Raw genomic sequence first — 24,913 nt, 5'->3', positions numbered from 1 at the left:
TATATTGAAAATGAACTAAACTTGGTCTCTCTCCGCAAAGAGCGTAGCTGGTAGGGCAGATAGACCTTTATAGACCTTAGTGATACACGGCAGTGTATGACTGGGCTACTCTGTGCCAAACTTGAAATTGCTTGCTCCTAACTCATCAACAACTTGGGAAAAGAGCCACTTCTCTCTGGGTTTCGAGAGAAAATCATGTTAAATGATTCTAAGATCCCCTCCAATTCCAAAATTTTATGATTTTGTGAAATGCTGTCAAAAAAGCTCCGTACCAGATAGAAAAAATAGGAAAGATGTTTGCCCCATGAAGGAAATGTGAGTTGAGATAGTCCTTGAAGAATTTCAGCAGGAGATAAAGAAGGGATTCTGAGTGTGAAGGAAGGAAATGAAAGAGATATGCCTAGTACAGTCTGTCAATGAGTCGTACATTCTGATAGTAAGTGTTGAGAACTGTCCAAAGATATCAGCTCATGTAGGAACATCATATCCTCTGCGAAGGGAGCATTTTGCAATCCCTTCCCCCTCTTTTCTTCCCTCTAGTCAGTTTTACAGAGCCTGTGCCATCCTGCTTTCCGCTGAAGGTTATATTTTGTGGAAATTCTATTAATAATACATTAGTGCCCCTCTCATTGATGGTGTCACTTCTCCTGGTTTCAGTTACTGTGGTCAACCATGGAAGCAACTATCTGGAAGCAGATGATCCTCCTTCTGACTTTGTCAGAAGGTCGGTAGTGGCTTCACACTCCATTACAATACCTGCCTCATTCACCTCGCTTTATCTCATCACGTAGGCATTTTATCATCACACATCATCACAAGAAGGGTGAATATAGTACAATAAGATATTCTGAGAGAGAGGCCCACATTCACATAACATTTATTACAGTATATTGTTGTAATTGTTATAATTTATTATTAGTTGCTATTTATCTCTTACTAGGCCTGATTTATAAATTAAACTGTAGCATAAGTATGTGGTGTAGGAAAAAACATAGTCTATAGAGTTTGGTACTATCTCTCGTTTCAAACATCCATAGGGGGTCTCAGAACCTATTCCCCATGGATAAGGAGGAGAGGCTACTGTATAAATGAAGGAGAGATCAGACGTAGGTACAGATTTGCTAAATGAAGTCCCAATATTTATTTAACCTGCTTTTAAATGACAACACTGAAATAATTTAGAGGGATTTGTATCTCTTCACATTGGCAGCTAGCTGGCTAGGAGCATGAAGCAGAAATACACATCTGGGGACCAAATTATTTCTTCCATTATAAGATGCCAACAAAAGCATTAGTCATCAAGTTTAGAGTTCTCTTCCATCTGGAAAATGTGTTTAATTCTAGTGTTAGACATTAACAGTGTAAAGGGCCTTATTAGAAGATAAATGTTTTTAAAACATACAGTCTATTTACCTTATAGAACAAGGAAGAAACTAAACTTCCTTGGGTATTAACTCTTTGCCTTCTGTATTTTGCTCTAGTACAGAATACAGGATTCAGAAGAAAAAGAGAAAAAGAACCACAGTATATGGCAATGTTTTTTAAAAGGAGAGCAGTCTGCTAATAGAGCTATTCAACTGATGGTTAACTAGAGCTCATACATAACAGCCTGTGGTTAGATTGCTACTACTAGTAGCCCAGTCAGCCTTTCCCCCATTCCTCCCTACTCTTATTTTCCTTTCTTCTCTTACTAAAAGACCATACCCAGTTTACAACCTAATTTTGAAATTATATGAATTTTAGAATAGAAACAGTTTTATAACTAGGTTACAAAAAAGTTAGAAAGTTCAGTAGAGAAGAAGATGACCAAAAACTCCATTCTTACATTCTTACTAACGCTACTGTTAACAACTTGATGTGATTCCATCCTCTTTCTACTCTTCTTCTTTTTTTAAGATTTTATTTTTCACTTATTTGAGAGAGATAGAAAGCAACAGGGCTGGTGGCAGGGAGCTGAGGGAGCAGGAAAAGCAGGCTCTCCACTGAACAAGGAGCCCGAAAAGGGCTGATCCCAGGACCCCGAGATAATGACGTGAGGTGAAGAGGTGAAGGCAGATACTGAACCAACTGAGCCACCCAGACACCCCTACCATCCTTTTTTTTTTCTTAAACATATTTCATAATAAAGTTAATTTGTGTATTTTTCCATCTAGCATTCCAATTTGCTGGATGATCTCCATAATCTTTCTTTTAATGTCTTCATAGTATTTGATCAAGAAAGCATACCATAATTCACTTAACTATTCTCTTATAGGTTTAATATTTAGATTTCTTCAAGATATTCTAAATAAATAATACTCTAAAAATATTTGTGTGTATATTTCTTTTTTCCATACAGGAGATTTTTTTCTGTAATATAGATTCTTAGAAGTAGAATTAATAGGTCAGGCGTACCTGGCTGACTCGGTCAGTGGAGTGTGCAACTCTTGATCTTGGGGTTGTAAGTTCAAGCCTCACATTGGATATAGAGATTACTTAAAAGTAAAAAATAATTAGGTCAGAGATTTATAGCTCTTTGTGTAAGATTGGTTTCTGTTCTTTCGATTATTTTCCCCTAGGTTCTCAAACTATATATGATAGTGTTTACACAACTTCCTTGTCTCCAGCCATTTCCCCCAACTATTATACACAAACATCCTGACATCCGCTCTGTTTTGCACCCTCCCTAAGAGTGTGAGCATTTTTCAGAGTTGCATAGAAATAAATTCTGGCTTCCATTATTGGGAAGACCATGCTGAATAATGTGTTTGAAAGGCAAGGAAATTAAATATTTTTAACCATCAGGATAGTGGTTTAGTTTCCATCTGCCTCATTAATGCATAATAGTCCTTGCAATATAATGGGCTTTGTTTTTGACATATGAAAATCTGTTTTGGGCTTGCACTAATCCCAAAGAAAGGAAACAATGAATTTTTGTAGTAAAATAAATATAAACTGTAGAAAATAATAGAATACACCTGCAAAAATCTTCAGTAACTTATGTGTTTACAGTTTTTCCAAATGGGCACTGGTCTTTTTATTGAATTAAACTCTATAACCCAAATAGCCCATACTACTAGTGAAATTGACATTTCATATTTTCAGTAGGATCAATTTAATTCAATTCAGCAAGCATATATTGAACCTGCACTGCCATGAGAACCTTTGCTAGGTGCTGGGAGATACCAAACCGAGTATAGTGTCTGCTGAGTTTGTAGCCACAGATTGAGAGAACCAATCTCACTGACAGCCAGGACCAAACGATGGGCATTGAGAAGCTGTGGAGAATTTCACTTCTAAGAGAAATTCTTTGACTTTCTGCATAGCCATAATAGGAAAAGTGCCTAATATAAATCCCTATACATAGTACATGTTCAAAAATATTAATCCAAACCTCAAGATAAGTAGTTTAATTTTACCAACTAAGTTTAAAATACTAATGAAAGGAGGGAGTTCACAGGTATAATTAATGGTCTTGGAGCATCTTCAAATACTGTGTGACCCATTGTCATTAAAATCCCCAAGCTTTGGGACATCTGGGTGGCTCATTCAGTTAAGCATTTGTCTTCAGCTCAGGTCATGATCCCAGGGCCCTAGGATACAGTCCGGCATCAGGCTCTCTGCTCAGAAGGGATCCTGCTTCTCCCTCTGCCTGCTGTTCTTCCTGCTTGTGCTTGCTCTCTCTCTCTCTGACCAATAAAAAATATATTTTTTTAAATAAAAAATAAATAAAACTTGGGGCGCCTGGGTGGCTCAGTGGGTTAAGCCGCTGCCTTCGGCTCAGGTCATGATCTCAGGGTCCTGGGATCGAGTCCCGCATCGGGCTCTCTGCTCGGCAGGGAGCCTGCTTCCTCCTCTCTCTCTCTGCCTGCCTCTCTGCCTACTTGTGATCTCTCTCTGTCAAATAAATAAATAAAATCTAAAAAAAATTTTTTTTAAATAAAAATTTAAAAAAATAATAATAAATAAAACTCCCTAACTTTACTGATATTTTTTAACAATTTTGCTGAGGTTGTACATATTTAAAGTGTACAATTGATACATTTTGACATATGTACACACCAGTGAAACCTTGCCACAGTTAAGATAATGAATATAACCACCACCTTCAGAAGTTTCCTAAAATTCATTTATTAGTTATCATAGCTTTTGTGTAGATTTTCTGTGTAATCATATTTCCTCACCTACTTCCAGCCCTTCAATCAACTACTGATCTGCTCTCATTATGGATTAGCTTACATTTCCTAGAATTTTATATCAACAGAATCATACAATATGTACCTTTTTTTAATCTGTCTTCTTTCACTTAGCATGATTATTTTGAGGATCGTGCATCTTGTTGTGTGTATCAATAATTCATTGCATTTTTTTTATTGCTGAGTAGTGTTCCATTGTATGAGTATATCAGTTTATCAGTTCACCCGGTGATGGACATTTAGGTTTCAGGGAGACTATTACAAGTAAAATTGCTATGAACTCATGTTTTGAGCCGCCCAGACAGTGGCTATATGTTTAATATTTTAAGAAACTGCCAAACTGTTTTCCAAAGTAGCTGTACCATTTTACATTCCCATCGGTAGGTGTTCTCGCCCACACTTAATATGGTCAGTCTTTTTAATTTTAGACATTCTGATGGGCGTGCAGTAGTATAGCCTTGTAGTTTTAATTTGCATTTCACTGATAATGTTGAATATCTTCTCATTTGCTTATTTGATATCTCTAGATCCTTTTTGGTGAAGTGTCTGTTCAGCTCTTTTGCCCATATTTTATTGGGTTGTTTGTTTTCTTTTTACTAAGTTTTGAGAGTTCTTTTTATATTCTATTTACAAACCCTTTATCAGATACATGATTAACATAATTTTCTCCCAAACCAAGTCTATGGCTTATCTTTTCATTTGAACAGTATCTTTCAAAGAGCATACATTTTTAATTTTGGTGAAGTCCAACTTACTGTTTTTTTTCTCTTACAGACCATGCACACCATGGTGTGGTGTGGCAGCTTTGACTAAAAGTTATGATTTCTTTGACAAATCTTTGCCAAACCCTAGGTCATAAAGGTTTTCTCCTGTATTTTCTCCTAGAATTTTTATAGTTTCAGGTTATACATTTAAATCTATGATCTAGTATCTTTATATATGGTAAGAAGAATGAGTACAAGTTCCTTTTCATTGTTTTTGAAAAGACTGTGCTTTCTCCACTGAATTACCTTCACATATTTGTCAAAAATCAACCATGTATGTGTGGGTTTATTTTCAGACTTTTTCCTCTGTTCCATTGATCTATATATAGCTTGACGCCAATACTATACTCTTTTGATTAAAGTAACTTCATAATTAGCCTTTAAGTTAGGTAGTATAAATCCTTCAACTTTTTTCTCTCTCCCTTTTTTATTTTTCACTTTTAAATCCAGTTTAGTTAACCTCTAACTTTATTCTTTCTCTAAGCTGTTTTGAATAATCAGGGTCCTTTGCATTTCCATATAAATTTAAAATCAGTTTTCTACCTACCAGGATTTTTTAAAAATAGGATTGTGATGAATCTGTGGGTTAGTTTGAAGACAGTTGATATTTTAACAATGTTGAGTCTTCATTATTTATCCATTAACATAATACCTCTACACTTACTTGGTCTTTAATTTTGCTCAGCAGTATTTTGTAAATTTCAGTATATAGGTCTTGCACTTCTCTTTTTCAGACTTAATTATTTTATAGGTTTGGGTGCTATTGTAAATGGTTTTTTCTTTTAATTTCCAATTGATCATTGCTAACACATGAAAATGTGATTTTTTGCATATTGATCTTGTATCCTGCAACTCTACTGAATTCATTTATTAGTTATCATAGCTTTTTTGTAGATTTTCTGTGTAATCATATTACCTACATATTAAGACATTTTTACTGCTTCCTTTTTTCCCCTACTGTAACAACTAGAACCTCTAGTACAATGCTGAATCAAAGCGGTGAGAGCTGACAGATGTCCTTGCCTTGTTTCTGCACTTAGGGAGAAAGCATTCAGTCTTTCATCATTAAGCGTGATGTTAACAGTAGGGTTTTTTTAGATGCCCTTTACCATGTTGAGGAGTTTCCTCTATTCCTATTCAGTTTGCTGATAGCAATGAATGTTGGATCTTGTCGAATGATTTTTCTCTTCAATTTGCTTATATGACAGATTGCATTGATAATTTTTCAGCTATTAAACCAACTTTGGATTACTAATAAACTCCACTTGAATCATGATATATTACCCTTTATGTATTTAGAGGAATTGATTTGTCAAAATTTCCATAAGCATTTTTGTATTTCTATTCATGGCAGATACTAGTCTATAATTTTCTTTTCTTTCTCTTGTAATGTTTGTCTTACAATGATTTGAAAAGTATTCCTTCCCCTTCTATTTTCTGGAAGCTTAATGTAAAATCATGTAGTATTTTTTTCTTCCTTAAATATTTGCTGTAATTCATCAGAGTAGTTATCTGGGCCTAGTTTTCTTTGTGGAAGTTTTTTTGTTTCTTTTTTGTTTTTAACAAAAAACTCAATTTCTTTAGTAGATATAGGGTTATTCAGCATATTCTTGAGTGGACTTTGGTCATTTGTGTCTTTCTAGGAGTCTGTCCATTCTAAGTTGGCCAACTTTATTGAAATAAAATGTTTATAATATTCCTTTAATATTTGGTTATCTAAAGAATCTGTAGTGTGGCATCACTTCTCATTCTTTCTATTTGTGTCTTTACTTTTTTCCTGCTCATTCTGCTAGAGGTTTATCCATTTGATGGATCTCCATAAAGAAACAGCTTTTAACTTCATTAAGTTTTTTCTTTCACTGTTGTTTTTCTGTTCTCTGTTGTATTGATTCCTGCTCTGTTTTTTAACCTTTACTCCAATTCATTTGGATTTAAATAGTTGTTTCCTAAGTTGAAATTATTTCGCATCCCCCAGGGATCCTTGTCCTTCAGTGCATGAGGTCCAGGGTTCATATATTTTGAGCAGTTCTTTAGTTGTTTCTGAAAGGAGTTTACATCTGGTCCTTGATACTGCATCTTATCTGGAAGCAGAAATCTATGTTGCTGATATTTTCAACATCACCCTTTATAGCCTCCTTGTGTTGTATTTGGAATGATGTTCAATGTGATCACTTCTCTGTCCAAATGAAGTTCAGAGGTTCTTCTAGTCAGTTATAAGGAGCTGCCTTCCTCTATATTGAATATCACCAGATTCTTTATGTAATTTCTTCTTTCCTCATCAAAAAAAAAAAAAAAGAAGAAGAATGATTTATTAAGTACATTCTATATATCCAGCATGTGTTATGGGTTTAAATATGTTACCTCATTTAATCGTTATGATAACCCTATGAAGGAGTACTTTTCTTCATTATGAGATAAGGTAATTGAAGTTGAGAAGTTAAATAATTTGCCTGAGGTCACAACAGTAAATGGTATAGTCAGCATTCAGACTCAAGTCTGTCAGAGCCAAGGACCCAGTATTGCTTTCTAGCCTCATTATAGTTCCATAAAGTTGATGAAACCCTTCAGAGGTTATTTTGCTGAGTCCAAACAGAAGGCTACTAATAGCAACTCTGAAAGCTTTTTCTTTTTCTTTTTTTTTTTTTAAGATTTTATTTATTTATTTGACAGACAGAGATCACAAGTAGGCAGAGGGGCAGGCAGAGAGAGAGGAGAGAAGAGGAAGCAGGCTCCCTGCTAAGCAGAGAGCCCGATGCGGGGCTCGATCCAAGGACCCTGAGACCATGACCTGAGCGGAAGGCAGAGACTTAACCCACTGAGCCACCCAGGTGCCCCCAGAAAGCTTTTTCTTATCTGCGCTTGCAGAGAGCGTAAGCATTTTACAACATCTAAGAAAGGAAAAACATTAGTACAACTAGAAAGAATAGTTTAAATTGAAGTTCTGTCAGGTGACAGGAAGGAAAAGGGCTAAGAGAACTATTGTTAAGAAACAGAGGAAGAATGTGATTTTAGAAATGCTGGGTCAAGAAAACATTGTAACGGTGAAGTTACAGAGGGTGAAAGAGGGAAAAAGCAGAAGTTATTCATCAGTGACATACTTTGGAAAGCTACTGGAGTGATGAAAAAGCACATGGCCCTGACCCCTGTTGCTGTCACTGCAACTTTTCATTCCCTTCCATGAGAATCAAACAATGAACTCAGAAGAAAGGGGGAAAGAAAGGAATGTTTAGTATCAGTGTTGCCAAGAGAAAATGTTTTGGATTGATTCCCAGTGCCACAGCACAGTGCATATTAACATTCCTTATATATTTTTGGAAACATGTTCTGCCCACATTGGCTTTAATTTTAGTTTTTATAGATGTATGGTGTTTTGTGTTGTTTTGTTGCAGTGCCCAGTTACGGGGTTTTTGTTTTTGTTATTTTTTTTAAATGTCGGTAACCTTTACTAGAATATGAAAGCAGTGTTTTCTAAGTATATGTAAATATGTTTATATTTTATGGCAGTTTCTAGCATGTGATCTTCATCTTTTTTATTTAAAGATTTTATTTATTTATTTGAGAAAAAAACAGTGAGAGAGAGCATGAGAGAAGAAAAGGTCAGAGGGAGAATCAGACTCCCCAAGGAGCTGGGAGCCTGATGCAGGGCTCAATCCCAGCACTCCGGGATCATGACCTGAGCCAAAGGCAGTCGCCCAACCAGCTGAGTCATCCAGGTGCCCGATCCTCCTCTTTTATATGACACAATGCCCTTTTGGAAAATGATGGTATCATAGCCTGAAATGATTTGAAAGGTCAAGATTTGAGTCTTCATCATTGACCAGATTGACCATAGATCAGTGATTTATGATTTTATTTATTTATTTGACAGACAGAGATCACAAGTAGGCAGAGAGGCAGGCAGAGAGAGGGGGGGGGAGCAGGCCCCCCCCACTGAGCAGAGAGCCCAATTCGGGGCTCGATCCCAGGACCCTGGGATCATGACCTGAGCCGAAGGCAGAGGCTTTAACCCACTGAGCCACCCAGGCGCCCTAGGTGAGTTATTTATAAGATGAGATGCAGATGACTATCTCACTCAACTGTGAAGAAATTCCAAGAATAGTTATAAATGAGAATATTACAAGGGCTCTGAAATGTAGGCAATAGATTTGACAGGAAATAGGTGCCATTTATTCTTTTAGAAAGCTCTATGGAATTGTATTAGGGAACTAGCAGTTAAGAATAGAGTCAGTTTTAAATGTTAATAATTACTCAAGAGAAATCACTTTAATTCGTTAGAAAGTATAATTGAACAATATAGGCAGCCTTTACCTTGCAACTCGCTGAAAGCCAGCAAGTCTTCCGTGACCTTCTCCAAAGGCCCCCCTGCACACTCAGCGTTTGGTGGTGGTGGTTTCTCCACTCTCGAGTATGAGCTCATGCAAAACAAAGTGTGTCCTTTGTTTCATGTCTACGAGCCTCACACAGTGTTCAGCTAATTGTAGGGATTTGATATTTCAGTTATTCTATTGTGAGACCTAATTCCGAATATCCAGTCCTTATATCTTTAATGCATGCCTTTGCATGTTTGCACATGGGGAAAAGTAGCTAAGTAAATGCTTATGTGTACCTAGAGACAAAAGAACTTTGCCTGTTTTGTTTCCTGTTGGATTTTTAGTTTAAAAAGTAAGACATGCTTTGTGAGATTAAGAGTCACTTGTGGTTTGTCTCCCTCCCAATCCCATCTTGTTTCATTTATTCTTCTTCTACCCACTTAAGCCTCCATGTTGTATCACCACTTCCTCATATCAGGGAGATCATATGATAGTTGTCTTTCTCTGCTTGACTTATTTCGCTAAGCATGATACGCTCTAGTTCCATCCACGTTGTTGCAAATGGCAGGATTTCATTTCTTTTGATGGCTGCATAGTATTCCATTGTGTATATATACCACATCTTCTTGATCCATTCATCTGTTGATGGACATCTAGGTTCTTTCCATAGTTTGGCTATTGTGGACATTGCTGTGAAGTGTGTAAACCTGGTGATTCACAGACCTGTACCCCTGGGGATAAAAATATATGTTTATCAAAAATAAAAAATTAAAAAAAAAATTAAAAAAAAAGTAAGACATGCTGGGCGCCTGGGTGGCTCAGCTGGTTAAGCCTCTGCCTTCCGCTCAAGGTCGTGAGATCAAGCCCCACATCAGGCTCTCTGCACAGCGGGGAGCCTGCTTCTTCCTCTCTCTCTGCCTGCCTCTCTGCCTATTTGTGATCTCTCTCTCTCTCTGTCAAATGAATAAATAAAATTAAAAAAAAAAAAAGTAAGACATGCTTATTCTAATAGTTCGGATAGTTTAGAGTTACATAAAAAACAAGTCATCCATCTCTATTCTCCAGTCTTTGTTTTTCTTATTCTGCCCCCCCATCAGATATTGATGTTCACATAAATACTATTTGTACTTTAACATCATGAATAGTATTCTAGGTAAATACATTTTTACAAACAGTTATTGAATATGTGCTGGACGTGAACAATGGAATCATCATATGGGTACAGAACGGTTGCAAGGGTCCCTTGTTTACCCTCATGGCCTTGTGGCTGGAAACATGTGGCCATGTTTCCCAGCATCACAAGAGAATATTGTACCACATATCGCTAGCCTGGAAAGAGATCAAAATTTCAAGTATGTTTTCTACTGAATGTGTATTGCTTTCACACTATCACAAAATGGTAAGTCAAACCATTGTAAGTTGGGGACCATCTGTAAATTACATGAGATGCTCAGCACTTTATTTTTACAAAATAGTCTTTGTATTAGGTGGTTTTGCCCAACTGTAGGCTAATGTAAGTGTTCTGAGCACATTTAAGGTAGGCTAGGCTAAGCTATGATGTTTAGTAGGTTAAGTGTATGGAATGCCTTTTCAACTCAGGATATTTTTTGACTTATGATGGGTTTATTTGGCCATAACCCCATTGTAAGTTGAATAAGATCTACAGTCTTACCTCCTGTTGCTTTTACTTCTCCATAAGAGATTCACAAAAGTGAAGTTGCTAGATCAGGTGGTATGGTAGTTTTTAATTTCAGTAGGCTGATTTTTTTTAAGGACGTATCAGTTTATATTTCTACCAACAATAGAGGAGAGCCTGTTTCTCCAACTTCTTGGTAGCATGAACATTTCCCCATGTGATCAGTTTAAAATGGTAAGAGGCCTTTATTAGTATTTAACAGTGAAAAGAAAAAGGACATTGATAAACATTTCTTATATATTTGAAAGACATTTTACTCTGGTTTTTTTTATGCAACTCTTTATATCGGGGTTGTGAGTTTGAGCCCCACATTGCATGTTGAAAATAAAATCTGCTTTCCGGCAACTTTCCATGCTGCCATAATTGTGCGCAGGAATGTCCTGGCACATGCTCTCAAGAGCAGTAATAATGCTGAAAAGAGGCAAAATGTCAGGTTCTTAGTGGGCCACATTCCAAAGTCATCATCCAGTTTCTCACTGTGATGGTGAAGCCTGGTTACATTGGTGAATTTGAAATCACTGATAATCACAGAGCGGGAAAAACTATTGTGAACCTCATGGGCAGTTAAATAAGTGTGGAGTGATCAGCCCCAGATTTGATGTACAACTGAAAGATCTAGAAAAATGGCCGAAGAACCTGCTTCCAACCTGCCAGTTTGGTTTCATTGTACTGACAACCTCAGCTGCCATCATGAACCATGAAGAAGCAAGACAGAAACACAAGAGGGAAAATCCTGGGATCCTCTTTCTAGGGTTGTAATATATTCATGCAAATAAAGTGCCTCAATGGAAAAAGAAATGAAAGAAAACCTTAGGGGTGCCTGGGTGACTCAGCCGGTTAAGCTTCCAACTCTTGGTTTCAGCTCAGGTCATGATCTCAGGGTTGTGAGATCAAGCCCCGTGTTAGACTCCGTGATGGGTCTAACCTGCTTAAGATTCTCTCTCTCCCTCTGCCACTGCTCCCCACCCCGACCCTGCTCGCTCCCTCTCTCAAAATCTTGAAAAAAAAAATCTTGTCTTTTCATAACAAGAGAAATGCAAGTGAGAATAGATACTTTTTTCTGTGTATAGTTGAATAAGTAAATTATATTTTGAAATAATCAGGTTTTAAGTGTTTTTTTCTGCTTTCAACCATTTTTTTGAAGTAAGGAAGCTAGCCATTGACATCTAATTTTCTCTAGCTTAATGCAGATCCTGAAAGAGAGGAAGGAGAAGAGTTTGAAGACAATATGGATGTTTTTGATGACAGCAGTTCCAGCCCTTCTGGCACCTTAAGAAATTATCCACTCACCTGCAAAGTTGTTTATTCCTACAAGGTGTGTATTTCTCTAACCTATTGCTCGTATTAAATTGTGGCAACTCTGAAGACACATGTGACTAAGTCTGCCCAGCCTCTTGTACTGTGCTTACTATAAAATTGGTGTTCAGTTAACATTACAGATAATATAACATAATGATGAACAGTCTAGGCTCTGACATCAGCCTGCCAGGATTAAAATCCGTCTCTGCCACTTACAAGCTATATGACCATACTAGTCCCTGGGTCTCTGTGAGTCTCGGTTTTCCTACCTTATGGGGATAATAGGGCTAGTTTGAAGATTAAGTGAGATAACACTTATACAGCAAAGTACTTAGTACTGTGCCTGACATCTAGTAAATTTTCACTAAGGTAATCTTACCCTTATTATCCCATTGCCTGCTTTGGCACAAGACCCTCCATTAGGATGACTCTCCAAACTGATACTAAAAGAAAATTGATTTACAGAACAGTTTTGTTAAACTTTACTAACCACCTCTTGTTTCCATGGTAAGCAGGGACCTAGATAAATAGATGCCAGAATTTCAAGACTTGATTTGGTGTAATAGTTCTTTTTTTTAACATATAATGTATTATTTAACATACATATAATGTATAATGTAATGTGAATCATCAGTCTTACACAATTCACAGCACTCTCCGTAGCACATACCCTCCCCAGTGTCCATCACCCAGCCCCCATCCCTTCCCTCCCACCCCTCAGCAGCCCTCAGGTAGTGTGATAGTTCTTCACCTCTCTCACCCCTGTTCTACTTTCACATAAACTTTTTTACTCATAAAAAATAAATTGAGGGCGCCTGGGTGGCTCAGTGGGTTAAGCCGCTGCCTTCGGCTCAGGTCATGATCTCAGGGTCCTGGGATCGAGTCCCGCATCGGGCTCTCTGCTCAGCGGGGAGCCTGCTTCCCTCTCTCTCTCTGCCTGCCTCTCTGTCTACTTGTGATTTCTGTCAAATAAATAAATAAAATCTTTAAAAAATAAATAAATAAGTAAATAAATAATAAATAAATTGAGTTTCCCTCCCCTCGTCCAGTCCATCAGCCAGCCTTGTTGACTCTACCTCTAAAACTTATACTGAATCCATTAACTTTTCACCATCTTGGTTTAGGCCATTACTTCAGTTACTGTATTAAAAAAAAAAAAAAAACCATAATTAGCATCCCTTCTACATACTTACCTCCCTCCCAACAGTCCATTGTCCACTTTGCAACCAGAATTATCTTTAACACATAAAGGAGATTATTTTATTCCCTTGCCTGAAAACCTTTTGTAAGTTTTCTGTCACACATAGAAAAACAAACTCTTCCTAGAGTCTATAATGTTCAAATTGATCTGATCCCTGACAGTCTCCTAGCTTCATGCCAGACCAGCCAGACCATTCCCCTAACCAGACCACTCACCACACTTACACTATGGCACTGTGCTTCTTCCTAACTTGACAACTCTGCACTTGCTGCTCCCTCTACCTAGAACCATCTTTCCCCAAATTTTGGTTGGCTGCATACTGTTCTTCATTGAGGCTTAGCTCAAATAGTGTCTCCTCAGGTCTCCCCTGAGAACTTAAATACAAGCCAACTTCTCATTTACTACTCTCTTCCCATTGCCCTTTTCCCTCTTTTATTTACTATATAGCACTTATCACCAGTCAAGCTTAATCTTACTTGTTTTCATATTTCTTTGTTCTGACTCCCCACTAAAGGGCCATAAATCAGAAACTTTGTCTGTATCTATATACCCTGTCGTGTGTCTTCAGCAAGCAGGATGATACCTAGCACACAGCAGGTCCTCAGTAAATAATTGTGGGACAAATAAATGAATGATGTAAGGAAGGCATAAACAAATGAATTGTCCTCTAGCTCCCATGCTGATGGACACCCAGGGCTTAAGGAATAACAGTAGAGGAAGCATCTGGGAGACAGTCTCACTCCCACTGCCCACTGTCCCTGAAAGGCCAAAACATGGCAGTATATACTCTTCAACATCAGACCTTTTAGTTCGACATCCTTTCATTATATACTTAAATCACGAACACTTACCTCTTTTCTAAAAGGGTTGGGGTTTTTTTCCAAAGTAAACCATTTTGATAATCTTTTGAAAATTGCAAGACATCTTCTGAGATCGTTGGAAAGATGTTATAGAGTACAATAATACTAGGGTTGGGAATGTTTTCCCAGCTCACCTCCCAACGTTATATTTACTTTGAAGTTCCAGAATTAAAATTTAAGGTCCTTAAATGGAGAGGAACCCAAGAGTCTGAATGACTATAAATAGCTCACATCCATCCAACATTCCTTCTATCGGCATATGCCAGGCATGTCCCTATCATAAAGCAGACTATAAAAATCTATTTAACTAGTTAATCACTGAACAAACATTTAGTGCCCCAAGTTTCAGGGATGCAGGAATTATTGTGACAAAATTTCTGCCTCCCTCCCCTAGAATGGATAGTCTGGAGGTAAACATTAAGCTGAGAAACATTAAGTAAACATTAAGCTGAAAAATAGAGTATGTATTAAAATATTTATTGTATGGCGATTCACAGACCTGTACCCTTGGGGATAAAAATACATTATATGTTTATTAAAATAAATTAATTAATTAAAATGTGCAAAAAATAAAATTTATAGTAGAGGTTAAAATTGCAAATTTTCCCTGTTATAGGAGAAATTTCATAGATAAGATGGCACTTCAATTAGGCCATGAGTAAGATCTTACTAAATAAAGTGAGAAGGGAAAGAGCCTTTCTAAGCAAAAAGAACAGCGGATACAGGGACCCAGTTTGATGGGCGTCCGGGGTCCTCGGGAAATGTCGCATTCAATAATGGGGGGGCATCAGCTGGAAATAAAGATGTTTACTGTCAGATAGTAAAGGGCCTTATAGACCAGACTGAAGTATGGTTTTTATCCTGACTGGTAGGAACCTTTGGATGTCCTAAAATCAGATTGGCTTTTAAGAAGGTAACCTGGGCCAGGGTATTAGATACTATACAGGACAGATTAGAGAGAAATGAACTGTAAGTCTAGTGATGGTTCCAATAGTCTAGACCTGGAAAGGAGGCCTGGATTAATCTGGTGCAAACAAAGAAAAGTTTTATCTAGGATTAGATTCAGAAGCCTTAAAAATGCTCGTAACCTCTGGCCCTACTAGCACATATCTTAAGGAAATGATCCACAATATAGAAAACAGGTTTGGGATACAAAATGTTCCTTCATCATAGAACCATTTTATAATAGCTCAGAGTTGGCTAGCTAATAAAGGAATAGCTAAATAAGTTAACCATTCATATAATATAGTAATATGCATAAAATATTATGAAGATAACTAAAAATTACATAAATACGAGGTTTTTTTAATGCAAAAAGAAATGTGTTTTGCCAAAAGAATAAGATGCCAGGTTACATGTACCTTAAGATTTCAATTATACATATTTCTAGCTTTTCTATAAGGAAGATGTATTATTTTAATCAGGAAAAAGTACATTGTTTTAAAAGACGATGGGAGATTTAGAGAGAGAGTGGTGGGAATGGAGCACGGGGCTGCTTCTAGAGTTGTGGTTTTCACAGGGATTAGGATTTCAGAAGCAGTGTGAGAGTGTGCATTTCTTTAATAAGCATTTCCTGACCACTTGCTCTCTTTAGTTGGGATACATGAAAAAAATCACATTCCCTGCAGTAACCCTATAAGGGCAAACAACTAAGCAGAGTGCCATGGTAGTTCATGGTAGTTAGGTACACAACAAAAGGAGGAAGAAACCACCAATTCATTGTGGGTGGTCTAGAAAAACATAATAGCTGGGTCTCAAATCATGAGTAATAGTAATAGTTACCATCTGTGAGGTATTGTGTGCCTGGTACCGTATGTATGTTATTCTAAGCTCTTCAGTGACGCAATATGGGAGGTACTATCAACCAACACATTCATTCAACAAATTATTTGAGCACCTTCCATGTTACATCCTGTGCTCTTTTCTTTGCTTGGGGATATGGCACAGATGAATACAGATGAAAAATCTCTGCCTTCACAGAGTATACATTCTAATAGGAATAAAAAAGAAAACTTAGGCTCAGAGAAGTCTTATGGTCACTTGCCCTTGGAAACAGACTGAAGCTGGACTTGAATCCGCAATCATCTAAATCTATTCACCAGATGGGAAAGAGGGAGTGGGGCCTGCTGGAAAGAAGAAACAGCCTTGGAAAAGCATAAAGGCAAGGAATAACGTGTGTTCCAGAGAACAGGGAATGGTGTGTGGGTCCAAAGCATTGAGAGCCCACAGTGACCAAGTTCTGTAGAATCTTGAGATCCTTGCAGAGGACTTGACCTTGTCAAGTGGAAGACTTAGTCACTGTTTGGGGATGATGTGATCAACCTAGCATCCGCTGATATTATATAATAGCACTGAACAACTTGCATGGCCCTCCATGACGTTTTTACAAGGGCAACAGTTTATTTAAAGGTATTCTCATCCTTCCTGCTTTGAAGGATACACACACACAGAAGTTCCGTTGTATCGATAACTTTTTTAAGTCTTGCCACGGAATTAGGGAAAATGTCTGTTACACTGTTGCCTTTTGCTGGTGTAGTCAAAGTATAGTGTAGTTTCAGCTTAGCAAAGAAATTCCGTTGGAAAAGCGGTCATGAATCAATGAGCTTTTTTTCCCCTCAGTTTCAAAATCAGGTAATTCTGGTCCTGGAGGATTTGGGTTTGATGAAATATTATAACGCACATGAAATGGGAAATGAGTCAATAAAGTGACCCATTATCTTGCCTTATTTTTGCTTGTGTAACTTGAAGATAATATACACTTGGAGATTGTGATATTTGAAAAACTATGTGGTCTTATAGTTTGGTTCTATAGTTGTAACTAATCTTGGGACTTGGGGAATGCTTTTAAGCCTGTTCACCAGAGAGCCAGAAGATGCCAGCAGGTCTCTCCCTGTTACATGTGACAGCAAGTCTCTTTAGGAAGCACAGCCACACTTTTTCTCTCCAGCCCCTCTGCAGAGCCCCTGAGTGTCTGCTCTGATGCTGCAGTCTCAGGAACAGTACTGGGGTGGCCGGTACTGGTGGATTCCTGCGGTCAGAGATAATGAAACTATCCCAATTAGCAGCTCGTACAGAAGCATCTCAGTGGACCAGCCCAGTCTCCACAGTTAAGCTAGAGCATAAGAAATCCAGATTGTGACCAGTCTCAGTCATTTCCTTCCCAGCCTTCTTCTCTTGGCCATGGTTTATCAGACAGTGATTCCAGATCAGGTCTCGGCACTGCTCAAGCTGTCATCCGGTCCATGTACATAGCTGTTTGCATTTTCACAGTCTGCACCTCCATGCAGCATTCTGTGCACTTCTGATGCCGTGCTTGCTGCCCTGCCTGTGCTTCCCAGATCCTCATGGTTCTCAGCTTATTCATCCCACACTGACCCTCCCATCCTCCCCAGAATGGCAGGATTGTCATTTTGAAGAAATGGAGGCATCAAGAAGTTGAATAACCTAACCACTAGATACGTAAGCTGGAGCCGGAGCCCGGGTCCCCTGCTTCCAGCAGAGTGCTGTGTTCACAGCACCTGATGGCCTCTTGAGGATTCCGTTTCTCCAGTTTTTGTTGTGGCTTTATTTTGTTTTTTTAAAGCAAAACTTCACCTCATTGTGATAGTTTTACAACCCTTAAATTTTTATGTTCAGTATGTTTTTCAAAATCATTTCAGTATTTTGATCCCCAGTTTTTGTTATGACCAGCACACATCTGCTCTTTATCTAACCTTTTTAATTTTGTCCATGACCATCCTACATTGCAGGCTTCTCAACCAGATGAGTTGACCATTGAGGAACATGAGGTGTTAGAAGTGATTGAAGATGGAGATATGGAAGACTGGGTAAAGGTATATTCCTTTGCTCATATCGCCCCTTCTCATGACATTTTTAGGAGTTTGTTTTGGTTCCTGTTTTGCCCTGTCCAGATTGTGTGTGCAAACCTATTTTGTCACATGTCTTTTACTCAGGCTCGAAATAAAGTTGGCCAAGTGGGTTATGTGCCAGAAAAGTACCTACAGTTTCCCACCTCGAACAGTCTACTGAGCATGCTGCAGTCCTTGGCTGCCTTGGACAGTCGGTCACACACATCCAGCAATTCCACGGAGGCCGAGCTCGTTTCAGGCAGCCTCAACGGAGATGCCAGTGGTAAAGACTGAAACAAGGCACTCTTTATTTGGTCACGTTTGGCCTAAGCAGTATTGCCCTGGAGTCAGCCTTCAGTGGGTTAAAAAGCAAAACTTTATCCCTGTTCTGTTTTCTGTTATTTGGTCACATTTATCCTCTACAGTAAAACCCTGAAGTTGATCTTCAGTGAGTAAAAAAATGACCACTGTACTGTCACCCTGTATGATGGTCTTTTAGTTGTCATGTGAGCATAGGGGTGGTTGCAGAAGGAACCCGGCTGTCCACGTCCTTATGCATTTTTCTCCCTCTTGCTACCTAGTCTGTTTCGTGAAAGCACTTTATGACTATGAGGGCCAGACAGATGATGAATTATCCTTTCCTGAGGGAGCAATCATCCGAATCTTGAACAAAGAAAACCAGGATGACGATGGCTTCTGGGAAGGGGAATTCAGTGGGCGGATTGGAGTTTTCCCATCGGTGCTAGTGGAGGAACTTTCAGCCTCAGAAAATGGTGACACTCCGCGGATGAGAGAGATTCAGGTACCGTGAGAGGAGAGAAAACTGAATTTAAAGATGTTTAAAGAAAATTGCCCCAGGCGGTGGTTGACCCATGCGGACTGGGGCTACAGTCTCAGCCCCACCTTCCCACTCCAGCCCTCTGGAGGTTTCTGAAAACTGAGTTTGGAAAAGCAGAGACTTACCAGCATGGTTCCTGGGTAATGGCTGTATAACACCTCCATTTGTCCACTTTCTGTGCTCTGAATCAGTTAACCGAAAGGATAAATTGTAAGTGACATACAAAAGAATGGTTTGGTAGAAAGACAGAAATCAGAGAGAGATGTATTGTCTCTGTAGTTAGTTTAGGGAGTGAAAATACTACTCTTTCCATCGCGGGCAGAGCCTGCCTGCCAGTCCTTTTTAGAGGACGGATGAGCCTGCCGGAGCCCCCTTACACTGATGTGGCTCTGTGCTCAGCTCATCATAGCAAAACTTGACTTCACAGGAAACCCCTAAATCGGGTGGGTCACTGCAGGCCTGGCAGATCCACGACCAGAAGGGACATGTCTCTCCACCTTGTTTGTGTGACATTGTGACCACTTATTTAGTCCAATGTTTACAAAACGTGAGGAAGTCAGAGACAGCCAGTTATTTTATTTTCACAAAAAAATAGAACTTGTCCCCTTTCTTTGTTCTTCACCTGATTTATTGAGTTGACCAAGTTAGTAGATTTTCAGTAGAACTCTAGAGAATGGTTTGACCTGATGACTGTTTACGATAAACTGTAATCAGTAGTGTAATGAGATCTCTGAGGAAAAAGTTAAATGCATCACAAAATCAGGTTTGGGGTTATTATCCTAAGCTCACGTGCTTCTAATGAGGCCGACAAAAATTGTATATAGTTCTATCTGAGCTGCAGAGAAAAGTACTATGTTTGAGTTAGTCAGAGAAGCCAGCTGGCCTCTCCTTCCTGAGGTGTGAGCACTTCGTAGTTTCTCTTTCCTTTGTGGCAGATCTCTCCTTCCCCCAAGCCGCCGGGCTCCCTGCCTCCACTGCCGCTGTATGACCAGCCTCCCAGCAGCCCTTACCCCAGCCCAGATAAGAGGAGCTCCCAGTACTTCCCACGCTCTCCCTCAGCAAATGGTAAGGGTTCTCCTGGCATGGATCTAAATTCATTTTCATTCAGAAATCCACATGTTCACCTGAAGAGCAGACAAATCTGCATTAGCATTCTTATTGCTCAACAACACAAATAAAATGTTCCTTCCCTTAGAAAACAGCTTCCTTGCCGAATCGCCGGGATTTTCACAGGCATCAAGGCATACTCCTGAGACCTCATATGGCAAACTGCGACCTGTAAGTCTCTTATCTGGCAGGGTTACAGAATGCACAGTTTTTCTAAGTTGAAAGCTAAAAACTAATGTCCCCCTGTGGCCCCTGTGCTATGCTCATTCCCCCATGCAAGGGTCAGGTGGGTTGGGGACAGTAAAAAGAGCTCTTAAAAATGAAGGCTATAAGGGGTCGCTGTGGGGGGCTCGGTTGGTTAAGCTTAGACCTTTTCACGTTGGCTCAGGTCTTGATCTCATGGGTCAAGGGATTGAGCCCCGTGTCCTTGGACTTCTCACTCAGTAGGGAGTCTGCTTGAGGATTCTGTTCCTCCCCCAACTTGTGAATGCGAGTGCTCTTTTTCTCTCTCTCTCTCCAATAAATAAATCTTAAAAAAAAAAAAAAAAAATCAAGGCTATAAAAATCGGCACATCTTAGAAGGTCTAGTCTACACTGGCACTTTTCTCACTGAGCCCTGGTGAGATAGCCATGGAAGTGTATTTAACTACAAGCTCTGTGAGCATCAGAGTGGTCTTACTGTAAAACAAGAACACTTTTTCTTAGCGAGCATTTATTGAAAACCTATTTTCCAGGCTTATATTTGGCCTCTTTTGAGGAACAGAGATGAAATGAGATATACTTCATGCTTTTTGATGTTTAAGAGCTTCTATTCTCAAGGAGAATCTACTCTTACAAATAATCACCTCTACTCACCCTTCACTCCGTGCCATCGACTCCTTCCCCCAACCTCCCTGTGAAATGGCTCCAGGGTCATAACTTTCCCACACGTACCCAGTGCATTTATTTTCCTTGAACTGCTTATCAGCATTTGACACCATTCCTTGACCCACTCACTTCCTTTGGCTTCGTTCATTCAGACATGTATTGAGTGCCTTGTTAAAGACTTTGGCTCTTTATCCTAAGTGTAATAGGAAGCCATTGCAAAGTTGTAAGCAGGACAGTGAAGTGACTGGTTTTACATTTCTGAAACATTGCTATGGCAACTAAGTGAGAGTGAATGAAAGGTGGCAGAACAAGACATGTGGAGCCATTAGGAGGCTGGAGCAGTGGTCCAAGCAAGAGAAGATGACCGCATAGACTGCTGGGTATGGGTGGGAGTGGGGAGAAGTGGGCCAGTTTGTTCCACAGCCCTTTCCTCATTTGCTTTCTGCTCTCTGGCCCTTTCTTTTTCACTGAACTGTATATGTTTCTCTGCTTCAGCCCATCTCTGCTGATGCTCCTTGGGGTTCTTCCATGGGCTGCTTGTCCTGAAGTCATTAAACTCGCTCTCCCTGTGCCAACTCATCTATTCCCACAGCTTTGATAATCATGCATTTACTGACAACTTCCAGACCTACAACTGTCAATCCAGTCTCTTCCCTGAGCTTCGGCCTTGTGGATATCTCAGTGTATACATACCAGAGCCCCAAACTCAGCAACAATGGATTAGTTGTCCTCCCTCCCAGACGTGCTCCTTCTCTCATATTGTCTGTCTTAGTAAGTGGAACCTCCTTTCTACCACTGCTCTGGCATCACTCCTGATAAGCTCCCTGGCCCTGCCTCCCACAAATAGTCATCACCAAATCCTGCCACATTTACCTTGGAGACAACTGTCCAGTCTTTTTTTCTCTCCGCCTCCACCAATGGCTAGGTCAGGCTAACATTAACTCTCACTTGACTACAAGAGCCTCCTTAATTGTCTTCTTACCTATACTCTTGCCCACCAGCCCCCTCTTCTCCAAACTATTATCCCAGTCATCCTTTCATACCTTTGCTACTGCTGTTTAAAACCCACCAAAGCCTCCTTTTTTGCCCACAGAGTAAAGCTCAAATTTCTTAACTTGGCTTTATGAGGCCTCATGACTTCACCCCAGGCCACCTCTCTAGTCTTATCTTGTGCAGCTCTCCTTCCAAGACAGGCTGAAAGATGTTCAGTTCTCCAAGCATTGCTCTCTCTGGGTTCCACTTCCAGGCCTTTGCTTTGGATGAGGCTTTTAGGGCTATGGTGACTCCTAGGCCCAGGAAGCTTTCAGCCGAGGCAAGAACCTGATTTGTGGGTTCCCCATTTCAACAGCACAGCAACTCCTTGGTGTGAAAAATAGTGAGAATTACTTTGGAAGCACATGCTTTCATGGTCAGAGCATTTGAGACCCCTGGGGTGGCCAGGACTGTGGATAAACTGACCTGTTGGGATGTGGATGCTTCAGGCACCGAATCAGGAAGCTGACTGACAATCCATGTATTTGTTTCCTGCTCAGGTCCGGGCAGCTCCCCCTCCACCTACACAGAACCACCGAAGGCCAGCAGAGAAGATTGAGGATGTAGAAATCACACTGGTGTGATGATGGGTTTACCCAGCCATTACTGCTACAATCAAGGCCAGGCTTGGCGTTTGGCCATTCTTGTTCTTTAGGCACCTTTGCATGATGATGACTCTTGAACAGAGCAAAAACAAGGAGGAGCATGGGACTGGGTAGCCTGGTGCACTCCTCCCACGTTTTGAATATTTTGTGCCTTTTTTTGTTGTCATTTTCTATGTCATCTCTCTTACCATAGCACAAAGTCTAGTGGGCCCTAGAAGCAGAGGGGGACAGCCCTCAGGCCTATCAGTGGTCCATTTTTATATGAGACTGGAGACCAGGCCTCATTCGGGGCACGGTCACAGAGAAACTGATCATGGGCACTCGTACAGTATATTACTGTGGCCACAAGGATGTGGCAAAGATCCTCATCTTTCTTCAAGTGGCTTTTGCTTGTCTGATTGAGTTTAATCAGATCATGTTGGCTACATAAGGAACTAGAAAGAGGGATTTCAGGAGAGGCTGGCTCCTCCCCACAGTTAGTCCCCAGACTGAGAAAGTGAAACCTTATTGGAAAAAAAGTGGACTGCCCTGAGTTTATCGTCAGTTGCATTAATGCACATCTCTTCCACAGCTAACAGATTTAAAACAGTAACAGTGTCCTTTGTATTAATATTTACGCCATTCATTTAGTGTTAGTGGAGCTAATATGGAGGGGCTGCACTCATAGCCGATTCTGATCCATCACATAGACTAATAGAAAGGAGGCTGCGGCTGAAGCAGAAATGGAGCTTCCGGATCTGAAATGAGCTGATTTAATGTTCTTTTTGTATTTGGGTATTTTTTCATCTTAATTTTTGCAGCATATATTCTTCTGATCAATATCTTTTGAGTCTGAACCTCTAGATAAATTGGGGACACATGCTTCCCTTGTTGAGCTTCTCTACTGGGGAGGCTCCTCGTGCTGTTTTATTCCCAAGCCCAAGCCCAGCCAGCCAGCCTGCGGCTGCTCCCGACCAGCAGCCAAACCCCACAGAAAGTACAGCTTCCCAGCTTCCCCTGACTCGACATTTCCTTGGGAGGAAGAACCACCTGTGGCTTATGGAGGAAACCAGCTGCCCGTGCAGAAGGACTAAAGGATGGCACACAAGTGCAGACTGACAAGTTCTCCCTATCACCAGGAGAGCCGAGGAAGCATTCTCCACAGGCTGGCGAGCTCGCAGTGGCAAGTGGCCCAGGGGAGGTCTCTGTGGGCACTCCACCCCCTGTGGAAGATAGGGAGAGCTGAACCCAGCGACGAGGGAGTTTTTGCAGTTGCTTTTTTTTTTCTTAAGAAATCAAATTTGCAGGATTCAGTCTAAAAGTTGTATTATGCTTTGAAAACTCCATCCCTCCTAAGAATCTTTAAAAACTTGAAATGCTTGCCAAATGTCCCCATGGGATTTTTGACCAAAAGTCAGGTTATAGCTGGAGAAATCTTCAGTTAGTCGTTTGATCACTTCAGTGACAGTACCCAGTGACGAGTCTTCTCTGTGATTTGGGGTTTTTATTTTGTTTTTTGCATTTCTTAAACTGTTGATCTATTTGAGGTCTTTTTGTGTTTATCAAACTTATTCTTAAGTTTAAAAAAGAAATGAAAAGGGTGGCTTTTTTAAGATTTTAAAGTTCTCTGTCATGTTAAAAATCTTCAAAGCACTTTAAACAATCCTCCAAGTGCTTAAATCAGGCAGTTCTCGCTACCCAGTCTTGTCTTCTCTCTTTAGCTAGCCAAATTGTCCTTGAATCTGGATTTTCCACATTCTCAGAGAGTCATTTGAAATCTTTTGTTATATTTTAAAATATTTTTTGGAAGAGCTGCTAATTTTATTTAAAAAAAAAACAAAAAACAAAAGTTGTAAAAATATGCCTCCTTTTTAAACAGAACCCCTCCCTCCAGGACATATAATCCAGCATCACAGTGCACAGGGCCAGGCTCGGAGGGAGTGCCTCTGTGCAGATGTGCTTTCTTTACAGTGGCTGTAAAAAGTTTGTATTTATTATGTATAAAATGTTGAATAATAAAAAAAAAAAAATTCAGTTTTCTAAGTTTTCTATATAAAAAAAATTTGAGTAAATAGACCTTTCCAAACAGACAATGCTTTTTATAAAGACATTCCTAGGCCTTCCTTTTTTAAACCATAAAACAGATAAAGAGGAAATAAATTCCCAGTCAACGGCCGAGTCCCTCTGGCTGCCACAGCCACATTTGAGGGCCAGGGCTCAGTCTGTTTAGGGAAGGACCCCACGGTTCTCTTCTTCGCAGAGCTGGGTATGTACAATATGCATTCTTCCAGATATTTTCTGTGCATAAAACTTATACACATACACATTGCCT

The 24,913-nt window shown here is 39.7% G+C and overlaps 1 protein-coding gene across 2 annotated transcripts in view; it reads left to right on the top strand.

Annotated features, from left to right (window-relative positions):
- Positions 1-24,615, top strand: part of FCHSD2 (FCH and double SH3 domains 2) — a 287,876-nt gene extending 263,261 nt beyond the window's left edge. For both annotated transcript variants that reach the window (XM_059410167.1, XM_059410160.1), the window contains 7 exons: positions 12,126-12,260; positions 18,055-18,138; positions 18,259-18,436; positions 18,735-18,955; positions 19,927-20,056; positions 20,187-20,269; positions 22,498-24,615. In XM_059410167.1, the coding sequence (XP_059266150.1) occupies positions 12,126-12,260; positions 18,055-18,138; positions 18,259-18,436; positions 18,735-18,955; positions 19,927-20,056; positions 20,187-20,269; positions 22,498-22,581 (915 nt within the window). In that variant the 3' untranslated portion in view covers positions 22,582-24,615. The remainder of the gene's footprint in view (positions 1-12,125; positions 12,261-18,054; positions 18,139-18,258; positions 18,437-18,734; positions 18,956-19,926; positions 20,057-20,186; positions 20,270-22,497) is intronic.
- The last annotated feature ends 298 nt before the right edge of the window (positions 24,616-24,913 follow it).

This window comes from Mustela nigripes, chromosome 1 (genome assembly GCF_022355385.1).
Source record: "Mustela nigripes isolate SB6536 chromosome 1, MUSNIG.SB6536, whole genome shotgun sequence".
In the NCBI taxonomy this organism is placed as follows: domain Eukaryota; kingdom Metazoa; phylum Chordata; class Mammalia; order Carnivora; family Mustelidae; genus Mustela; species Mustela nigripes.
Note: the sequence above shows the minus strand (reverse complement) of the source record. Positions and strands in the feature narration are given on the sequence as shown.